Source organism: Sprattus sprattus (assembly GCF_963457725.1).
Source record: "Sprattus sprattus genome assembly, chromosome: 2".
Classification (NCBI taxonomy): Eukaryota; Metazoa; Chordata; class Actinopteri; order Clupeiformes; family Clupeidae; genus Sprattus; species Sprattus sprattus.
The window spans coordinates 29,439,378-29,458,882 of NC_137921.1; the positions used below are offsets into that span (position 1 = coordinate 29,439,378).

Sequence of the window (19,505 nt, forward strand, 5' to 3'; positions counted from 1 at the left end):
TCCTTTATATTTGGTTACTCAAACTACAAAATAAAAATACAATGATTAAATACACGGTAATCTGTCAAAACAAAATGTATTTCCTGGTGGCATTCAAATCCACTAATAACAGCACTTCTCTTCTGCTGTGTCCCATATGGTTTTGTTGTAGCAGGAAAGTACCAATGGAGTTCTTGTTTCTACTCGGGACGAATGGACTGCTACGCATGTGACCTACGGTTTGGTTTGGATCTACGGCTGTCACAGGTTGACAACAATTCGAAAAATATTTCCTTGACTCGACTCACAGTAACTAGCTGTAAAGTTTCATAATCAGTAACGCTAGTTAAACATTCACATTAGTACACGTGGTGCAGTCGTTTATTGGTTGAATCTGTCCTTACACAGAGGAGTTTGTGGTCGCCTCGATTACAGGCTGACAGGCATATTTGAGCAACTGACAAGAGAAAAGTCAAAATGGTAAAGTTAAAATTTTGCGCAAATATCTCGTGGTTATTTACGGAGTTGCCAGAATTTACTCAGAGGTTGCAGGCGGCTCCATCCGCTGGCTTTCGAGCAGTTGAAGCAGCTTGGTTATATGACTGCGACATTGCAACGCTCGTCGAGTCGAAGAAACAAACGGGTCTTGAAGTTGTGCTTCTGAATACTCCTCCGGGTAAGACAAAATCCCGACACTTGATGCCCCTTGTGTTGTAAACTATCGCATACTACTCTACTAGACTAATGTCTAATGTCATCAACACCATTTACATATTACTTTCTTTATGAGCCAGGATTTACAATGTACCCATCACTCAACTTTCAAAAGTAAGGACGTCATATGCTCATATTACTTAATTTGATCAAGTTTTCGAGTATGTTCACTTTTTTTTTTTATAGGTAGTACACTTTTATAGTTAAACATCTGTAGCCAGAGTTCTATTTTGCGATCCATGCCTTTGTAGATAGGGACTGTATTAGTGTATACATGTAGCTGGATAGTCTATTTGCCTTGTGGTGTACTGTGACCCAAACAGCGAGCCCATAGTGTACAATGACATGATTACATAAATCTGAAATGAGCCAGAAAATAGCTGCCCCCATGACAAAGAGGCATTACTGTCATACTTGTATAGGGGATATGAAGGGTGGTGATCTCGGTCTCGGGGCCATTCCGGGCAGAGAACAGGAGTTCAGGAAGGGCCTGGAGCTGGCTGTGCAGTACGCCAAAGCACTGGACTGCAGGAGGTACAGGATTCAACATGCACTCGTGACCACATTAACACAGAGAGCAGAGGTTAGACCATGTAATTATAAAAGACCAGAGGGTATGTTATATACTGACATCTACACATCCACACGCATTATATGAGGGATTAAAGGGGTTAAAGAGTACATTAATGTGGTCATGGTCTTTAAAAATAAATATAAATATCCTTTTTTTGAGGATATCTTCTACATAAGGCTCTCCTCCTTTGATTTAAATAATGTATTCTATTATCAAATACATTACAGAGCTTTGTGGTGGTCTCAGCTAAATATAAAAACTAGCCTTAGCCTGCAGTGGGATTTCAGAGTGTCAGTGTTGTGTGTGCAGGTTTCCCACTTTAAACATATTTCTCTCCTGGAATCCCCTCATCAGGATCCACTTGATGGCAGGGAGGGTACCTGTGGGGGCGGACCGCGCGGCTGTTGCCATGGAGATGGAGGCCACCTTTGTACAGAACCTGAAACACGCTGCAGGTGTCCTCTCAAAGGTGACCCTCTCACTTGCTCTCTCCCGGTGGCGCGGAGCCAGGAAGAATGCTCAGGTGTTGAGCAGCATTCTCCGGTTTTCACTGCACAACTTTGAACGGTGTGCATTTATTGCCCCTCTTATCCTCTTTAAGCTTGATAAGTTCAGCTGTAGCAGCCGCAGTATGCGACTCCGGCAGATAAATGTGTGAGGTAAAAACACATTGTTAAACATCCCTTTAGCCCTTCATCCCACCATCCTCCCTCCTGTGTCAATACACGCATATTATGCAGACCCGGGCACAGTAAACAAACTGACAGACATTCAAGAGGAGCATGTACAGTTCAAATGTAGGTTCTAGTTGACCCAAAGATTTTATTCTCAGAGGAATTGTGTAATTGATAGCTGCCATACTGTAGAAAGCATTTCACGAAATAAACACTTACATAACACTGCAGGTGCTGCTGGGTTAAGAGAAAGACTGCATCACTTTTCCTTTTGGCAACAGGAAGGAATCCTGGGCCTGATTGAGCCGATCAACACCAGGATTACAGACCCACTGTATTTTCTGAACTCTCCACATCAGGGTAAAAAAAAGCACTGATTGTAGTAATTACCTAAGGCTGGATCTGAGTATGTTAATAGATTTGTTTGTTTTTTTCAGTGTGAAGTATATCCCTGGATTGCACTGAAGGTCTGTGTGTTTTTTTTTCTAGCGGCTGATATTCTGCAGAAAGTTGGTCACTCCAGCATTAAACTGCAGATGGTGAGTATGGTGCACTTTATGTAAAGCAATCAGGACTGAGAACGTTTTACTTCTGTGCTTGTTGTGAAAAGCTGTGCTCCAGGTTAAGGGAAAGGTAATAATGTGCCTTTATTCGAGTGCTTGCTATTATTTATTACTTATGTCAGTCAAAAGGGCCAAGAATGGTTTCCTTGAGGCATACTAACAAGGACATAACCAAAGTGTGTTACTGTGCTGAGTCCTGTAGGACGTGGCATTTATCTCAGAAAGGGTAACTTGCATCTGCTAAACATCTCTTAGGGTATGGGTATGGGGGGGTCTCCTAAGTTTAACAGCAGTTACAGTACAGCCATTAACTAATAACGATGTTGTTGCTATTTTTGTCCTCTATAATTCCCCTTATTCTGTTAGTTCTCTTCCCTTGGAAAGCACATCTACACACAAACACACACACACACACACACACACACACACACACACACAGACAGACGAACAGAAAAAAAGCAATTCCTCTCAGTGAGTTGCTGACGGAGCAGCAAAGTCCATTACCCATCGTGCAGCTCATAGTTTTGTTGACAGGCGCTGGGGCTAACACGGTGGAGTGTTTCTGTGAATGGCCGCTCAGAGCATCTTTTAGCTGTCACCGAGCACATAAAAGCCAGAAACTGCAGTGAAGTATGATTAAACACAGTCAAGAGGAAGGCACCACGGCAGCCGTCGCAGAGATGGAGGCTGGAGGGGGGGAGGGGATGGGAGGGAGTGCTTCTTTAAATCACCACAAAATTCTGCTGTGGAACCAGACTGTGCTGACAGGAGCCATTTTGTTTCCCCAACCCCCAACACAGGATGTCTATCACTGGCAAATAATGGATGGAAACTTAACGCAGAACATCCGGAGGTACTTCCCCCTCATAGGCAAGTGTTTGTCTGTGTGTGTGTATGCAAGAGAAACAATATCACATGACACTTTTGAAGTGTATTGTATGACTGTAGGGTCACAATGGCTAGGGCAAAAAGGTGGGTGTTGTGTTATGGTTTTGAAAGGATGCCTGCAGTCACAGCCAATTATATCACTAGCAGGTGCTGACTAATGAGCCAACAATTCATACCTGCTGGCTGAAAAGCTCGTAAGCATGTTTGATATTCGTATACAAAGCATCAGTAGTTTTCCCTCCATATTTTTAACAGTGTGCCTTCACTTTTGATGCTCTTCTAAAGCCATATTTCAGTCAACATAAAACCCTTACCGGTGGAAAAAAACACTGGGTGTGATGAATGTGAGGATCTCTAAGGACATTACATATTTAAGCTTGTATAAATGTGATTTATTATTATTATTTAAGATAAATGTGATGTATTATTTTTAGTTAAGCTTGTATAAATGTGATGTATTATTATTATTATTTAAGCTTGTATAAATGTGATGATTTATTATTATTATTTAAGTGTACACATCATGGAAGCAACACCATCATGGCCAAAATAGCCAGCTACTGGTATCAGCAGCATCTTCCTTTCTCCACACTATAGGCGGGCAGAAAGGTTCTGTAAAAAGATATCAATAATCCCCACCCTCAGCACGACCTTAGAGTGTCTGCGGCCGCACATACATCAAGAAATGATCTGTGGTGACGGTGTGGAGAGCCTCTAAAAGCCTGTGTATCACTCCTCTCCTCTCTAGACACTAGTGTTAGTGTTAGTGTGTGTGTGTGTGTGTGTGTGTGTGTGTGAGTACATAAGTGCGTACCATCCATTACTAATAGCTGCTGAAGAGGGTGAATTACAGGCCGCCTGTGCTGTCGTTCCATGCCGCAGGCCACGTCCAGATTGCCCAGGTGCCGAGTCGCCACGAGCCGGACAGCGCCGGAGAGCTGAACTTCCCCTACCTCCTCAGCCTGCTGGAGGAGCTGGACTACCAGGGCTACATTGGCTGTGAATACAAACCCAAGGGTAAGAGCAGAGCTACACTGCACCGCCTCAGTCCCGTCTAACCTCCAGTAAGGCTCCATTCCGTCTGCCTAAGCCAAGGGTTCTCACACCCCCCCTTGAAGCAACTCTAGGGCCCTCCTTGACGCCACCCCGTCCCCTGTGGTTGGCCTGCGTGTTCAGCTTTCCACGCTCCGCATATATGATGGAGCTCTTGAGTTTCTGATTGGCTGAGCACACCTGAATTAGAAGATGGAGAGCATTGTAATTACACGTAGGTCAGCTGGGTGCTTAGTGCAGGGGTAGATGGATGATATTCAGTGGAGGATGGGGGGAAGGGTGCTGAGTGCAGGGATAGATGGATGATATTCAGTGGAGGGGGGTGCTGATGGATTGAGAACTTCTGGGACTAGCTGGTTTTACATGCACGGTTTAGGGTTTTTCTTTTATATTTTTACCTGTTTGTGAAGTAGGATTTCAATTTGCCTCGGAAATTATAGGAATGAGGAGAGTTGAATGTGCTTATTCTAGTGTGTGTTTGCCTGAACAGCTCCCTAAAACTATTCATTCCATTTAAAGGCATGCAATACTCTCTTTCCCATAGGGAGTTTAGGAATTCAAGGTTGTCATGGTCTGTTGAAAAAGCAGAATGCTCAACAGAACGTTCACGCTGACACAGAAAGTTGGAAAAGTCCTCTTACTGCTACTGTTTGTGTTTTTAGGTTCCACCGTGGATGGGTTGAAATGGGTTCAGGAGTACTGGAGCAAACACCAGTGAAGGGGAAGACAGTCCAATGAGCATTCAGAGGATACCCGTGGTGGATTTTAGAAAAAGTCTTCATGTGCAATGGTCTTTTGAGGAAGTATGAAATTACATGAAAACAGTTCTAAGGATGAGGACATAATGCAGTGGCTTTGACGAACCCCTCAGGATGTGCATTCATATGGTATATCCTGGGCCCGGATCAGGTGTGTCATTACACTGACGTAGGATTGTCATATTGGACATTCTTGGTTTGAACAATCTTTGGCCAGATGACCAGCAATGCAGAGAGCTGCCCATTCCAATTTCAACATGTTACAACCGTCAAGCAAGTTAAACAATACAAGTCGAACACTTCATATTTTGGCTAAATGTCTATACATTCCTCTAATCTTGCAAATGAAAAATAAACAAGTTTTTTTTTGCACAAACTGTTGGCCATCTCTGTGTCATCTCTTCTGCAAGACTGGATGTATACAGGAAGGTGATGTATCAATCGTCTGTGGATGCTTGCCAACAACCCTGGGAAGTTTAGATCCTTCCAACACATATTAGTTTTGTTGCCAAACTCCATTAGAACAGAATAGAATTTGGCGGCGCAAAGCTCTGCTTAAGTTCCATCCAGATGAGTCGGTTCCTGCTACAAATGCCATTTTAATGAAGACTCTCTCTCTCAGAGTGCTTACTAAAGAGCTTCAGTACGGTGTAGGCTTGGTGCCTGGGCATTTATTTACTGTAAGAAAAACAGGGGATTTAAAATGGCCAAGTCATAAATGTAGCATTTTTTTTATTTTTGTTTGCATTTTATAGTTACAAATCCTTTTTTAGGTACATAATTTACAATAACAACATTTCAAGACTTATTTTAATCACTCGATTTTAGCACTGCTTCAAAAAACTATTGTATGAACTGCCAAACATTAGCATGTTGATTATTAAGTATTAGATTAAATTAAATATCCAGTGTCTGAACATCATGAAACAAAATCTTAAAATGTACATTGTCTTGCTTAAAAGCGCACAATCAGTACTTAATTGTTTTATCCCCCTTAAAATGAGGAACTCATATAAAATAAAATAAACTATCCAATTATTTTTGGTTTCCTTCAAGTGAACTTAAGGTTGTGTAGACTCAGTATTGCAGTAAATGACAGCTCTGAGAGTTTTTTTCTTCCCCTGTCTGTGTGTGGTGTCAGTGTACCAAATTAGGATGCTAGCACTATTAGACAAACACACTCCCTTCTTCTCTATTTTCTTTCTTTACTTCTTTCTCTTATTTTTTGGCTCCATCATCTTGCCTGTGCTCTCTGTAAACTGGGGTCTGGTAGCCCTACTCGGCCTGCCACTACGCCAGAATTAATGAGAAGCCTAATTGGATTTTCAGAGATTCTCCTTGGAAGGTCGACACAATAATAACACTACTCTTTTTTTTGCATCGTTAAGAAATGGAGGGGTGAAAAATAAGGTAGGCACTTCTGGGATGAAGATATGGTAGGGAGAGAGGAAATTAGCTAGCACATTTGACATTGTAGCAATACAAACGCCGGGCGGGAATCAATTACCCACCACTGCCAGCTGTGATGGCTGAGATCTCTCGCGCCTCGGTGGAGAAGGATAAAGCAAAAAGAAACCCTGGGAGAAGTGTGTCGCGGACACCGCAGCTGACGGTGGGGTCGATCTGGCGCTGATCCGGGCCAGATCCGGGCCAAATCTGACCCAGCGGTAGATTCTGGTCTGGGCTGCAGCTCAGAGTACTACACGTTCTGAGCAGGAGATGAGTGTTGAGTTCTTGGGAAATATAGTTCCTCTGAGCACACATGGAGGGGATGGGGGGGGTCATATTTAAATGTTACACAAGTTTCACCATGTTGAGAGCTGAAATATGTTAACAGTTATCCGACACATTCAAACCCGACTCTCCAAATGCTCCGAACACTTAGGGTGAGAACAGGGCTGCAGTTCTGCTTCACATTGTAATGCACTCAAGTAGATCAGAGGTGTGTGTAGGTATTTTACAAAAGTCATGACTCAAAAAAGACCACAGTGAAGAAGAGAATGAGAGAGAGAGAGAGAGAGAGAAAAGAATACTTTCGGCAAACAAGTGCAGTCCTGAAATGCTCTTTTATGCCGACGTGGCACAATTGGCCCCCCTCTCCCTCTCTCAGCGATCCAGAATGGCATGCAGTGGCCGACTGACCGACAGAGTTTTTTTTTTTACAAAGGCAACAAAATTGCATAAAGGAGAAGCCTGTGGTGCACTGCCCCCGATACAATAAGCACTTCAGAGATGAGAGTTCTTCAGTCGAAAAAAAAAAAAAAAAAAAAACTTTGTGGTGAGGTAGTGTTCAACCTTCGCCTCACTGTGTGCCAGTAAAGTGACCTGTGTTGGGTCCAAATGCCCACTTGAGTGGTGGGAAGTCAGCGAGTCAATGGGCCCCCTCTAAGCTGGCGGGCGGCTGGCAGGCGTCTTAACTGCTGCGGCCACTACGCGACGCGACACAGCCTGGCTCTGAAGCAGCAGCCTCCTTCAGGTGAAATGGACTGTCAGTGGTAGCGCCCGTACGGTGGTGCGGTGTCGATGTAGTTCTCTCTCCACTCCCAGGGTTGTTGAGAGTGATTGAGATCAATGGACACCCGTGAGGGAGGAGGGGGGGAGTGGAGATAGATAGCTCAGGGCTCAATGAGGATGTGTCAGTCATTTGGCAGTACATGGCAGCAGCAGCAGCAGCATCCTCCCCCCACACCCTTTACACACACACACACACACACACACACACACACACACACACACACACACACATACACACACACACACACACACACACACACACACGCACGCACACAAGCACACACATGCACACACATGCACACACACAAACACACACACCTCAACCTCTCCTGTAATACACGAGGCACAATTTACCATCTGACAACGGCGTTCAGCCACAGTCACTTCTCTCCATTCCCCCCTCTCTCCCTCCCCCCTCTCCCTTTACCCCCCTGCCCCACCCCCTCCATGCTCGTCTCAGGCCTGTCTCCTCCTCTTCAGAGGAGGCCGGTCCAGAGGTTGTAGCAGGCGGTGTTCACCACTGACTCCAGGTGGTGGTACATGGACACCAGCTGTGGCGGGGGGCTGGTGCTGGGGGGCTGGTTGGCAGGGAGGGGCTCCCGGAAAACTACCTTGAGACTCTGGAAGGGACGGAGGAGGAGGGGGGGGGGGGGGGGGGGGGGGAGGAGGAGGGGGTAGGGTTATTAATTAAAATCCAGTCATCTTGCCACAGTAGCCCTTGCCAGGCTGCCCGTGCTGTTATGTTAAACACAGGGGCGAATTAGCGTTATCAGGGACGGGGAATGAAAGCGGCTGCTTTGGATAAGGATCTGCTGGTGCACAATGGCGCTTACCGTTTTGCCCGCCTGGGCGTCCAGAAAGACCAGCACAAAGCAGTCGGTGAACTTCTGATTCAGAACAGCCTGAAAGACAGGAAGTGAGAGAGAGAGAGAGAGAGAGAGAGAGAGAGAGAGAGAGAGAGAGAGAGAGAGAGAGAGAGAGAGAGAGAGAGAGAGAGAAGACAGGGGCCAGAGAGATTCAAAGAGGGAAAGAGACAGAGGAGAGGCAAAGAGATTCATAGACAGAAGGAGAGAAACAGATAGAGTGATGGAAAAAAAAGAGAGAGAAATGTAAATGGCACATCATTTTTAAATCATGATTTTTCATTTTTTTCCACTGCTTCAACTGAACTCCCGTCTCCGCAGTTCATTAATGGTGCTCTGGACTTTGACAAAGCCCCCAATGCTTCCTAACTGCAGGAAACAAAGCAGGCTTTTGTTTACGGAGCGCCACATCGCTGCTGGAGGAGGCAGGCAGGAGGTAGTTAGGTAGGTAGGTAGGCGGGTAGAGCGGGGGCAGGGGCAGGGAAAGCAGGCCAGGCACAAGTCATCAGTCCAGGCAATCTCCAGCACCGCAGCACGTTCTTTTGATCTCCGGCCTCGCAATTACAAAATTAAGCAGGGACTAACCTCCTGACACTCCAGAGGAGCTGACAATTATTCCCCCTTAAGATTCCCATAATCCCCCTTGAGAGCCTCTTCGCAATTTTTTTTCTTCCTTTTTTCTTTTTTTTCTTTAACAAGATGCCAACACTCATTTCAAAGCACTGAGGGTCTGGAATTTGCTGAATTGATTATTTCTTTTTCTGAGAACTTTCAGTTAAGTTCTTCCCCTTTGATTGGAAATGGGAGAGCCGTGGAAACGGTGGAAGTTTCATTTCAGTGAAGTTCAAGGTGACTCCGAACCGTTTCCAGGGTGCTTTTGCCCCAAACTTTAATTTAAGGAAAACACATCCTCTGAAAACAAGAACAACGCCACAGAGTACAAGATGGAGGGGAATTAATTACAGGACCTTACTTGTGGATGCCGGTCTACCCTAACCTCAAACTGAATTAAAGTCTGTTACACACTCACACACACACACACACACACACGCACACACACACAGGCACAGATAGGTACTCATTCCCACACAGGCACACACATAAGCACACACAGGCATATGGGCCATTCTACCGAATTCGTGTAATATGCAGTCCCTCAACAATAACAACTATTTACAAAACAATTAGGTATTTAGGCATAGATATTTAATTAGAAAATGTTATGGTCTATATAAACCCAATGCATTACATGAGATAGTGATAAGCTAAATATATACAAAATCATCATTTATAGGGTACTTTCTATTGGGAAGTAGCTGTCCCCAACCCTGACATCTAAATTTCAATGCCTTTAAATAACACTTTTCAATTTTTTTAGATTTTTTTCAATGATTTAATTTCAAAGATCTTTATGATTGGGTTGAAACAGAACTTGGAATATTTAGATTTATTGTGGGTTTAATTTTTAAATCAATTTTCTATACTCAAAAAATCATGTCCCTAGTTTTCATGTCACTACCGAAACACAAGAGTTTTAGTCCATTGGCTGAGCCTGTGTTTTAGCCACAACTCTGCATTTTTGACCATGCAGTGACACTGCATCTCTGACCCTCATGGTTGAATGGTAAGTAGCTAAATCCCATAGTTTTTATATAAATGTGTTCCAAAGTCTGAAAATCGACGTGTAACCTTAAGAATTGTCACTACCGAAACGCATGTTTTCTTCAATTAAATAAACCTTTTGGGGTTTCATGGAAAATCTTATGTTTGTATGTGTGTTCACCTCTTCAAAGATGTGTTTGCATGCCGTCTGCTTGTTAGAATTCTTTATTTATGCTTAAAGTTAGCTAGAATTGTCACTACCGAAACAGTCACTACCGAAACATATGGTAGTGACCTGATGATTTCAGTAGTGACAAAATGAAATGGTAAGTAGTTCAATCCCATAATTTTTAAATAAATGTGTTGTGTGGACTAAAGGGCGGCCCAGAGCACCTTTTGGAAGATTTTGGGAGAGAAATGAACATCCATCCAACAGTGCAGTCACTACCGAAACACTGGATGTCACTACCGAAACAGTGCAGCACTACCGAAACACAGGATGTTTTGTAAAAAATTAAGTATATTGAGTAATCAACTAAAATGTTATGATACTGATTGGATTAATGTATGTTCAATTTCATCAATTAACAACTCTGGAATCAATATGATCAGTATTTTGCATTTTACAAAGAAATATTGCACTTAGATTTTGATGAATTGTATAAATTGAACTTGAAAATTTGATAAAAAATTCATTTTTATGGATTTCATTGTGAAAACCTTCAAGAAATATTTGTAAAAATACTCTTCAGAGAAGGGAAGGAAACACAATCTGAACAGGTCAATAATAATACTTTTTTACTATAGTAAATGTGATGTTTCGGTAGTGACAATTTTTGGAAGAGGAAAAACATTCCAACACATTCTGAAAATACAATATAAAAATTGACTGTTCTTTTACTAGATAAGTGTACTTTAGATATGGTACAATATACATACGGACAAAGTTTTGGGAATAAAACATAAAAAAAATCAAAATATTTCCGACCTGACTTTGCACCAATTCGGTAGAATGGCCCATATACACCCATACTTACACACAGACACAGACACAGACAGACACACGCATAAGCACAATCAGGCATATACACATACACGCCCATACTCACACACAGACAAACATTAACACAAACACAAATTACACACACACACACACACACACACACACACACACACACACACACACACACACACACACAAACACATAAACAAACACAAATCCTGGAACCCCACAGAGTAATTGGGGCATCTTCTGCATCAGTCTTGGCACTCGTGCCTGAAGCTGAAAGGGACGTTGGTTTTGATGCCGGTGCGCGGTGTTGAGCCAGCCCCGACTTAGGGAGAGAGATCGGGGACTTTTAATTTGCTCAAAGCCATTTTAGGATGCATGCCTCTTTCTTCACTACACACTGCGCCATGTTAGGGATAAGCTGCATGGTTGGAGGCTTTTTAATCAAGGCAGTTTGTTTGGATTGCTTGTTTGTCGTTATGAAATCACAAGCTGACACATCACAGTATGAGGGATGTCTCCTCGGGCATGGCGAAGAACATCTTCACTTTTGCTAAGATATTAGGAGTAGAAATACCAGTAGATCTGGACCATGATCTTCAGTGAGTCATTCGTGACTTAATGCCAGCTAAAGAGTGTGAACTTATTCCACTCCCCAAACACAACCATGTCTGAGACAAATATGTCAAGACATTTACGTCTCAAAATGAGTCATAGAAGTGAGCTCTGATGCCTAGAGCACATAGTGATGTTACATGTTTTTTGTGCCCAAAAAAATGTCAAAACATCTTAAAAAAGACAGATCTCTCAGATACCAGGGGAGCTGATGATGAAGTTTTGACACAAACTCCATTACAACTTCATTGCGTCATTCCAGTGACTGCTATTGCGCTGAAAAGGTTGAAGCACAGTTATTAGGTAATCAGGTAATTTCTGTTGTGTGTGTGTGTGTGTGTGTGTGTGTGTGTGTGTGTGTGTGTGTATGTGTGTGTGTGTGTGTGTGTGTGTGTGTGTGGGACTTTACCAGGTACTGGATGCCACTGTCGTCCACAAAGTGCCTGCAGCTCTGGGGAAAGCGGGAGAGCAGCACCTTGATGAGGCTCTGGTACCAGCTGGGGCTCATGGTCAGGAAGCAGTCCTGCAGACGGCAAAAACAACCAATCGGCTCGTGTGTTAGCCAGTCAAACTACCAATAGGATTCCAGTCATGTGAGGCCAGTCGCAGACAGAGGAACAAAGACAGTGGTGGAAAAACATGCCTTAAAAAAACACTTCCCTTTTTAAAACATCAAGTGTTACTAGAAAACGTCACAGAATTAGGACTATATCAGGATTAGCCAGATGTCAATTTAACTGGTCCGGTTCGGTCCTCTCCGTTTTCTCCCAGATGGGAAAGTTCTCTGGGTTTATTTAAATGAACCCGCCCGGCTCTATGTCCTGCATAAACTCATGTACACTGGAAGCCCCCAGAACCATGAGCTTGCTCTTATTCGATTTTAAAAGAAGTCATTTAAATGGGAGTAGACATTCCCGGGCCAAGATACTGAATTATCAGGCATATTTCGCATTCTGCACGTTGCCCCAAAATCTGATTTGGAGAGAGAGGAGAAACAGGGGAGAAGGAGGAGGAGGAGGAGGAGAAGTGAGTGTGTGAGTGTGTGTATGTGGGGTGGGGGTGGGAGTGAATCTAATTTGAGGGAATTTTCTTGATAGGCGTATCGCATGTAGCCAGGGCCCTCCACCGGGAGCTAACTCTCTCCTTGCATTGTGACGGCCAGCAGAGAGGGACAGAGAGAGAGAGAGATAAAGAAACAAAGAGAGAGAGAGAGAGAGTGTGAGAGAGAGAGAGAGAGTGAGAGAGAGAGGGAAAGAGACAGACACACACAGACAAATAAACAGACACACACATACACACAAACAGACAGATACAGACACACACACAAACACACACACACACACACACACTGTCAGAAGAGAGAGAGAGAGAGAGGGAAAAGAAAGACAGAGAGGGAGAGGAGAGAGAGAGAGATGTTGACAGAAAAAGTGGTCCTATTACGGCTGGAGTTAGAATTTGAAAAAGGGCCCTTTCAACAGGGCAGGTCATTTGGAAGCCTGTTCCAATGATAAGAGCCACTGGACGTTCTCCCTGAAGTAGGACGTCACGCGCTGTCACTAGCAGCCTCCGTGGGGAGTGGAGACGGGAGCTTGGGTGGGGGAACCTGTCTCAGACACCTCAATTAGAACCGGAGATGCCGCAATGGGTAATTGGGGCTGCGGCTCTTGGAACCTGCTCGGCTATAATGAGAAAAAATTGAGATGATTACACTCTCAAGAACAAGCTAGCGGGACCTTTATTTGAACAAAAGGCAAGAGGGTGCGGGTGGGGGGGTCAGGAAGTGCCTGATTTCTGCACTGAAATAGATGTTTTAAAGCCACCCGATCCATTTAATCCTTCTTGTGACGAACGGGAGGAATGTGTAGAGGAGTGACAGAGAGGGATAAGGAGAAGAAAGAGGAACGAGAGAAGAGACAGATGAGAGAAGAGGAGGAGAGAATGCAGAGGGGAGTGATGGAAAGTGGGAATTAAAGGGCTGACTTGTGGCTCTCTCATTATGTGTGTTTGTGTGTGTGTGTGTGTGTGTGTGTGTGTGTGTGTGTGTGTGTGTGTGTGTGTGTGTGTGTGTGTGTGTCTGCAGGTTGACAGCAGCAGGCACACACACACACACACACACACACACACACACACACACACACACACACACACAAAAACACACACACACACACACACACTGCTGCTCAGCGCAACCACACACACACTAAAATATACAAATCCACACAAACATATTTCTAAGCACACACATACACATACACACAATGAATTGCAGAAATCTGAAAAACAATGACTCTGGAGGGGTTTTGTGATACATTTTCACATTCAAATTCAGAAACGCACAGACACACACGCACAGACACACACGCACAGACACACACGCATAGAGACAGGTGTTTTTTCTCAGTATGTGAAGGAGGCACACTGTATTTACATATATATACACCACACAGACGTGTGCACACACACTCTTTTCAGAATAAAGGGATTATGAGTTTGCATGTTTACATGTGTGTGTGCACGTTCATGCATGTATGTGGACACCTGCATGTAGCATTTGTATATGTTCGCAGATGACTTTGCATGCGTAGATGCGTGTGTGTGTGTATGCTGCATGACTGTATTTGTGTGTGTAAATTTGAATAGGAGTGCCTGCATGTTCACATGTCTGGTGTGTGTAGGCATGTGTATGTATATGTGTGTGTGTGTATATAGGTACGTGTGTGTTTGTGTGTGTGTGTGTGTGTGTGCAGGTATGTATATGCATGTGTGTGTGGGTCTGTGTGTGTGTGTGTGTGTGTGTATGTACTGTATGTGTGTGTGTGTGTGTGTGTGTGTGTGTGTGTGTATGTAGGCATGTATATGTATATGTGTGTGTATAGGTATGTACGTGTGTGTGTCTGTGTGTGTGTGCGTGTGTGTGTGAGTAGGTATGTACTGTATGTGTGTGTGTGTGTGTACAGATATGTATATGTATATGTGTATATGTGTGTGTGTGTGTGTCCTCACCAGCTGCGGGTCCACCTCCCCCACGGAGCGGCTCTGCACGGCCTGCAGTAGCTCCTCAAGCTCGGAGAAGGCCAGCTTGCTCAGCTTGAGCTTGTCCGAGGCCAGGTGCTCGCCGTGGAAGAGCCGCCTCCACAGGGTGTCCCGCCGGCAGTGGCCCATGGCCTGCTCCACGCTGCTCTGGATCTTACGGTGCGCCGCGCACACCTCCGAGCTCAGCAGGGGGAACACCGATGACGGGTAAGTCTGGCCCGCCTCATCCTGGGCAGCGGTGGAGGCGGGGTCGGAGTAGCCTACAGGGCCGGTGGGCGAGGTGGCGGGCGCCGGAGTGGGGGTGGTGGTGGAAGAGGCCTCGTCCCAGAGGTCGGACTCTGAGTCACGGGCGCCGCGGGCGGGTTGGGGGCAATCGGGGGGCTGGCTTGGGCTGGGGTCGGTAGTGGCGGCGCCGGTGGTGGTGTTACCGGAGCCGGGTGGTGGGTGGATCTGCGTCAGCTTCTTGAAGCGACGCATGTCGGCTGTCAGCCGTGGGAATAGCTCACGCTGGCTGGTCATAATCACGTAGTAGCGCAAACTGAGTACAAACACACACACACACACACACACACAGAATTATATGATATCATATGGCGGTACATCGTATGTACAAGATTCAGTGTCACTTATTTTTTAACTCACACACAAACACTCATGCACATACAAGCACACACACAGTTATATGTAAAAAAGAACACATAGAAAAACCTTACAAACCAATAAACACACCCACACACCCCCAGCTGACTAAACTGTTACAGACTGCGGCATAACATTAGCATTTCTGCTTTTGTATTTGTTCACACACACACACACACACACACACACACACACACACACACACACACACACTGCTTCAGAATGCTTTGCATATGCCCTGATGAATCATGCGTCAGTGGCGGCTGCAGAGTACTGTTCTCCCCCCCTCCTCCCCCCCTCACCTCAGCAAGTGTCTATCACACACACACACACACACACACACACACACACACACACACACACACACACACACACACACACACACACACACACACACACACACACACACACACACACACACACACACACACACTCTCTCTCACCTCAGCAGGTGTCTCTCCCCCTCTGTCTGCTCCTCGAACGGGCCAGCATTGTGACACACCAGCAGGGACACGTCAAAGTCGTCATGGTGACGCAGGCCATCCAGGTCTTTAAATGTCCCTGAGCTGAAGGAGACGGAAGAATGTGTGTGTGTGTGTGTGTGTGTGTGTGTGTGTGTGTGTGTGTGTGGGAGTGCAGTTAGCAGTTATTCAAATATTAATTTATGCAGGAAAGTCTTTTAAGAGAACCCTGAATCCAGAAGGGAAGTGTGGAGTACAAGTCCATCTGTGGAATACACCTTACTAAAATAAAGGGTCTTAAAAGGACCAAGTACATGTAGCACAGGACATTAGAAACACATACATACATTAATCACAGGACAGTACACTGAATACTATGCAAGAAAGTAAATTCCTCAATGAAAAGAGGATGTCCTTAGAGATCTAAAATCAAATCATATCAAAAGATACTTCATTAGAATGAATGAATCAACTATGCACAGTGTACATTTTACTGATTTTAAAGAGGACCTCTTATGCTCAATGTTCAGATTCTTATTGTTTATGGTTTACTAGAATAGATTTACATGCTTTAATGATCCAAACACAAAATCTTTTTCTCATACTGATCATCTCTATTCAGCCTCTGTCTTAAACACGATAGCTCCTGTCTTCAAGCCCACCCCCTCCTGATGAGCCCATTGGTCAGCTCTGCAGGCAATAACATCATCACTGGGCGATAAGGATTGATTTACGAGATTACATCATCATGTAATAGAGTGAAAGGCTGGAATTCAGACAGCTGAATAAAGTGGTGTACCCCCTGCCTGTCTGTTCTGATGGTGTACCCCCTGCCTGTCTGTTCTGATGGTGTACCCCCTGTCTTGTCTGTTCTGATGGTGTACCCCCTATCCTATCTGTTCTGTCTGTTCTGACACTCCTGGTCACTTCATGTTTGCCTGTGCTGCTGCGAAATGTTGCACATGAAGATGCAGTGTGTGATGCTGACGCGGTCTGTGATGCTGACTCAGGCACTCTGCAGAACAGGTTGACAACGCCAAACCTCCAGAGTCTGCTGATTAAAACATCCTTTGCCTGCTTTCAGCTGCTTTGGCTTATAAACAGGAACACGTCTGTGTGTCTTAGTATGGGTGTTTTCACAAACCCTTACTGTAAAAATGGCATTTGCACATACATACATTTGTGGGTGCTTGCAGGTGTGTTTGTGGGTGTGTGAAAGTGTGTATATGTGTGTGTGTGTGTGTGTGTGTGTGTGTGTGTGTGTGTGTATATATGAGCATGTGCGCATGTGCATGTCCATGTGCATGTGCGTGTGCGTGTGTGCGTGTATATGTGTGTGTGTGTGTGCATGTCAGGCACGTGCACAGACATTTTGGGGGGCAGGTGCTCAAAAAAATAATAAAAATTAGTTGGTGGCCTGATCCAAGTTAAAAGAGAGCGCCTACTCTGAGCTGCTTGCTGCAGTTCCCTGTCCTTCTGCTTCTTGAGTCTGTTTTTTTTTAGCATAATGCTGCAAATTTTGTGAATGAGATAAATCAAAGTTGTATAATAATAATTGTATAATAATAATTTTACTGTTTTCTGAAGGTTAAAGCATAACCAGCATTACACTTATTATGCTGTTCTCAACCTGTGTTTCCTCTTGATTAGACAGCTAGCTTACATTTCCCTTATTTTACTCTTTTTCACCCTCTGCAATAACTTATACAAGTTTGATGGTTGTAAAACAGGCAAAACGAAGAGATACATAAATATCACGTTAAACAATGTGGGACAAGTATAGCATGACACGAGAGCTAGCATAGTTTACCTGCTATTTTCTAGCTGTGAATTCTACACAAACACAAAATATGCACTTTCAGACAAATAATGTCATTAAACATGACAAACGTCAGTAATCAGCTGGACAATGCTTTGAACTCAAGTTAGTTGATTGTTTATTTTTTTAGGAAACGTCGGACCAGTTATGTTTTCAGCGGCACTAATGTTGTTGTTAATTTATAACAAACAACGTTTGGGGATTGCACCGTTATTACCTGTTTGTCTGATGCTGCAGGTCAGTGAAGAAGTAGGCTGCATCGGTATGGCCTGTCGCTCAGCACTGATGTGGGGTATGAGGAGGGAGGGGCGCGGCGGGGGCTTGTAAGCACCGCAGAGCATAGGCATAGAATAGGCCTACGTATTCTATGTCTATGCCGCGGAGCATGTCGGGGCGAAATTCAAAGAATTCAAATAAATGCCCCCTCAGATATCAAAACACATTTGGGGAAATTGATGAGAGAGACTAATTTGTATTCTAAAAATATTGATGAATGAAAAAAAAATTGGGCTCCAGCAAAAAGGGCACTTTTTCTCAACCAGGGCACAAGGGCAGGTGCTTGAGCACCACTAGGGGTCTATCTGTGCACGTGCCTGGTGCATGTGCATGTGCATCTATGTGTGTATGTGTATGTCTGTGTGTGGATGAACAGTATATGCATGTGTGTGTGTATATGTGCATGTGTGTGTGTGTGTGTGTGTGTATGTATGTGCATGTGTGTTTGTGCGTGTGTGTGTGTATATATATATGTGTGTGTGTGTGTGTGTGTTACCTGTTCCAGAGGGCCACCAGAGCGTACTCGTGCAGGTCTGCGCTGGGCCCCTTCTTGTTCTCTGTGGCGGCCGAGGCTTTGGACATGCGCAGGGGCTTCATGCCGTAGGTGCCCGCATGGTCAGTGATGTAGTTATACAGCTGGTGGGCTGTGATCATGCCCGTGGAGATGGAGAAGCTCCCTGTTACACACACACACACACACACACACACACACACACACACACACACACACACACACACACACACACACACACACACACACACACACACACACACACACACACACACACACACATCCAGTTTAAAGACTTTTCAACAATCAAGAAAATAAAAGACCTTGACCTACTACTTGATGCCATTTGATACTATGGTGAAACGCTACATAACTATAGTCCCCCCCCCCACCCCCAGCCGTTGACCTCGTACCCTGGAAAACGTGGTTGCGTCCGAACTTGGGGATGTCGGGGTGGTGTCGGATGAAGTCCTCCAGGAAGCCGGTGAGCTGGTAGCCCTGGCGCAGGGTCATGTGTGAGCCCAGGAGGTACTGGTGCACCACGCGCAGGTGGAAGTCATAGCTGAAGGAGTGAACGTGCATCAGGTCCCGCACCTTATCACACTCCTCAGTGAAGAGCATGGAGAGCTGGAGGGAGGAAGGAAGTAAACACACACACACACACACACACACACACACACACACACACACACACAATATGAAAAACCAACCAACCAAACACACACACACTCTCACACACACACACACACACACACACACACACACACACACAATATGAAAAACCAACCAACCAAACACACACACACTCTCACACACACACACACACACACACATATATATATATACACGAACAAACAAACAAACAAACAAACACACGGACACATATATATAAAAAACGAAACACACTCCCGCACATGCACACACATACACACAATCACACACATGCAGGCATACAAACAC

The 19,505-nt window shown here is 44.7% G+C and overlaps 2 protein-coding genes across 7 annotated transcripts in view; one reads left to right on the forward strand and one right to left on the reverse strand.

Moving 5' to 3' along the window:
• The first annotated feature begins 436 nt into the window (after positions 1–436).
• On the forward strand, positions 437–5,432 carry hyi (hydroxypyruvate isomerase). The gene is made up of 8 exons (XM_080833404.1): positions 437–655; positions 1,116–1,227; positions 1,622–1,736; positions 2,223–2,301; positions 2,431–2,480; positions 3,305–3,374; positions 4,275–4,409; positions 5,108–5,432. The coding sequence occupies exons 1-8, from the start codon at positions 457–459 to the stop codon at positions 5,161–5,163; spliced, it is 816 nt and encodes a 271-aa protein (XP_080689530.1). The 5' UTR covers positions 437–456; the 3' UTR covers positions 5,164–5,432.
• Positions 5,433–8,172: 2,740 nt separating this feature from the next.
• szt2 (SZT2 subunit of KICSTOR complex) overlaps positions 8,173–19,505 on the reverse strand; it is a 140,226-nt gene continuing 128,893 nt past the window's right edge. For all 6 annotated transcript variants that reach the window (XM_080832172.1, XM_080832173.1, XM_080832169.1 and 3 more), the window contains 7 exons: positions 18,959–19,172; positions 18,531–18,711; positions 15,922–16,044; positions 14,810–15,377; positions 12,216–12,329; positions 8,551–8,619; positions 8,173–8,337 (listed from right to left, as the gene is read on the reverse strand). In XM_080832172.1, the coding sequence (XP_080688298.1) occupies positions 8,194–8,337; positions 8,551–8,619; positions 12,216–12,329; positions 14,810–15,377; positions 15,922–16,044; positions 18,531–18,711; positions 18,959–19,172 (1,413 nt within the window). In that variant the 3' untranslated portion in view covers positions 8,173–8,193. The remainder of the gene's footprint in view (positions 8,338–8,550; positions 8,620–12,215; positions 12,330–14,809; positions 15,378–15,921; positions 16,045–18,530; positions 18,712–18,958; positions 19,173–19,505) is intronic.

Bases quoted from the DNA above. Each gene is read 5' to 3' on its own strand.
- hyi (XM_080833404.1), top strand. From the start codon at position 457: ATGGTAAAGTTAAAATTTTGCGCAAATATCTCGTGGTTATTTACGGAG. The intron at 1,228-1,621 runs GTACAGGATTCA...TCCCCTCATCAG, and splicing joins AAAGCACTGGACTGCAGGAG to GATCCACTTGATGGCAGGGA. The intron at 1,737-2,222 runs GTGACCCTCTCA...TTTTGGCAACAG, and splicing joins CTGCAGGTGTCCTCTCAAAG to GAAGGAATCCTGGGCCTGAT.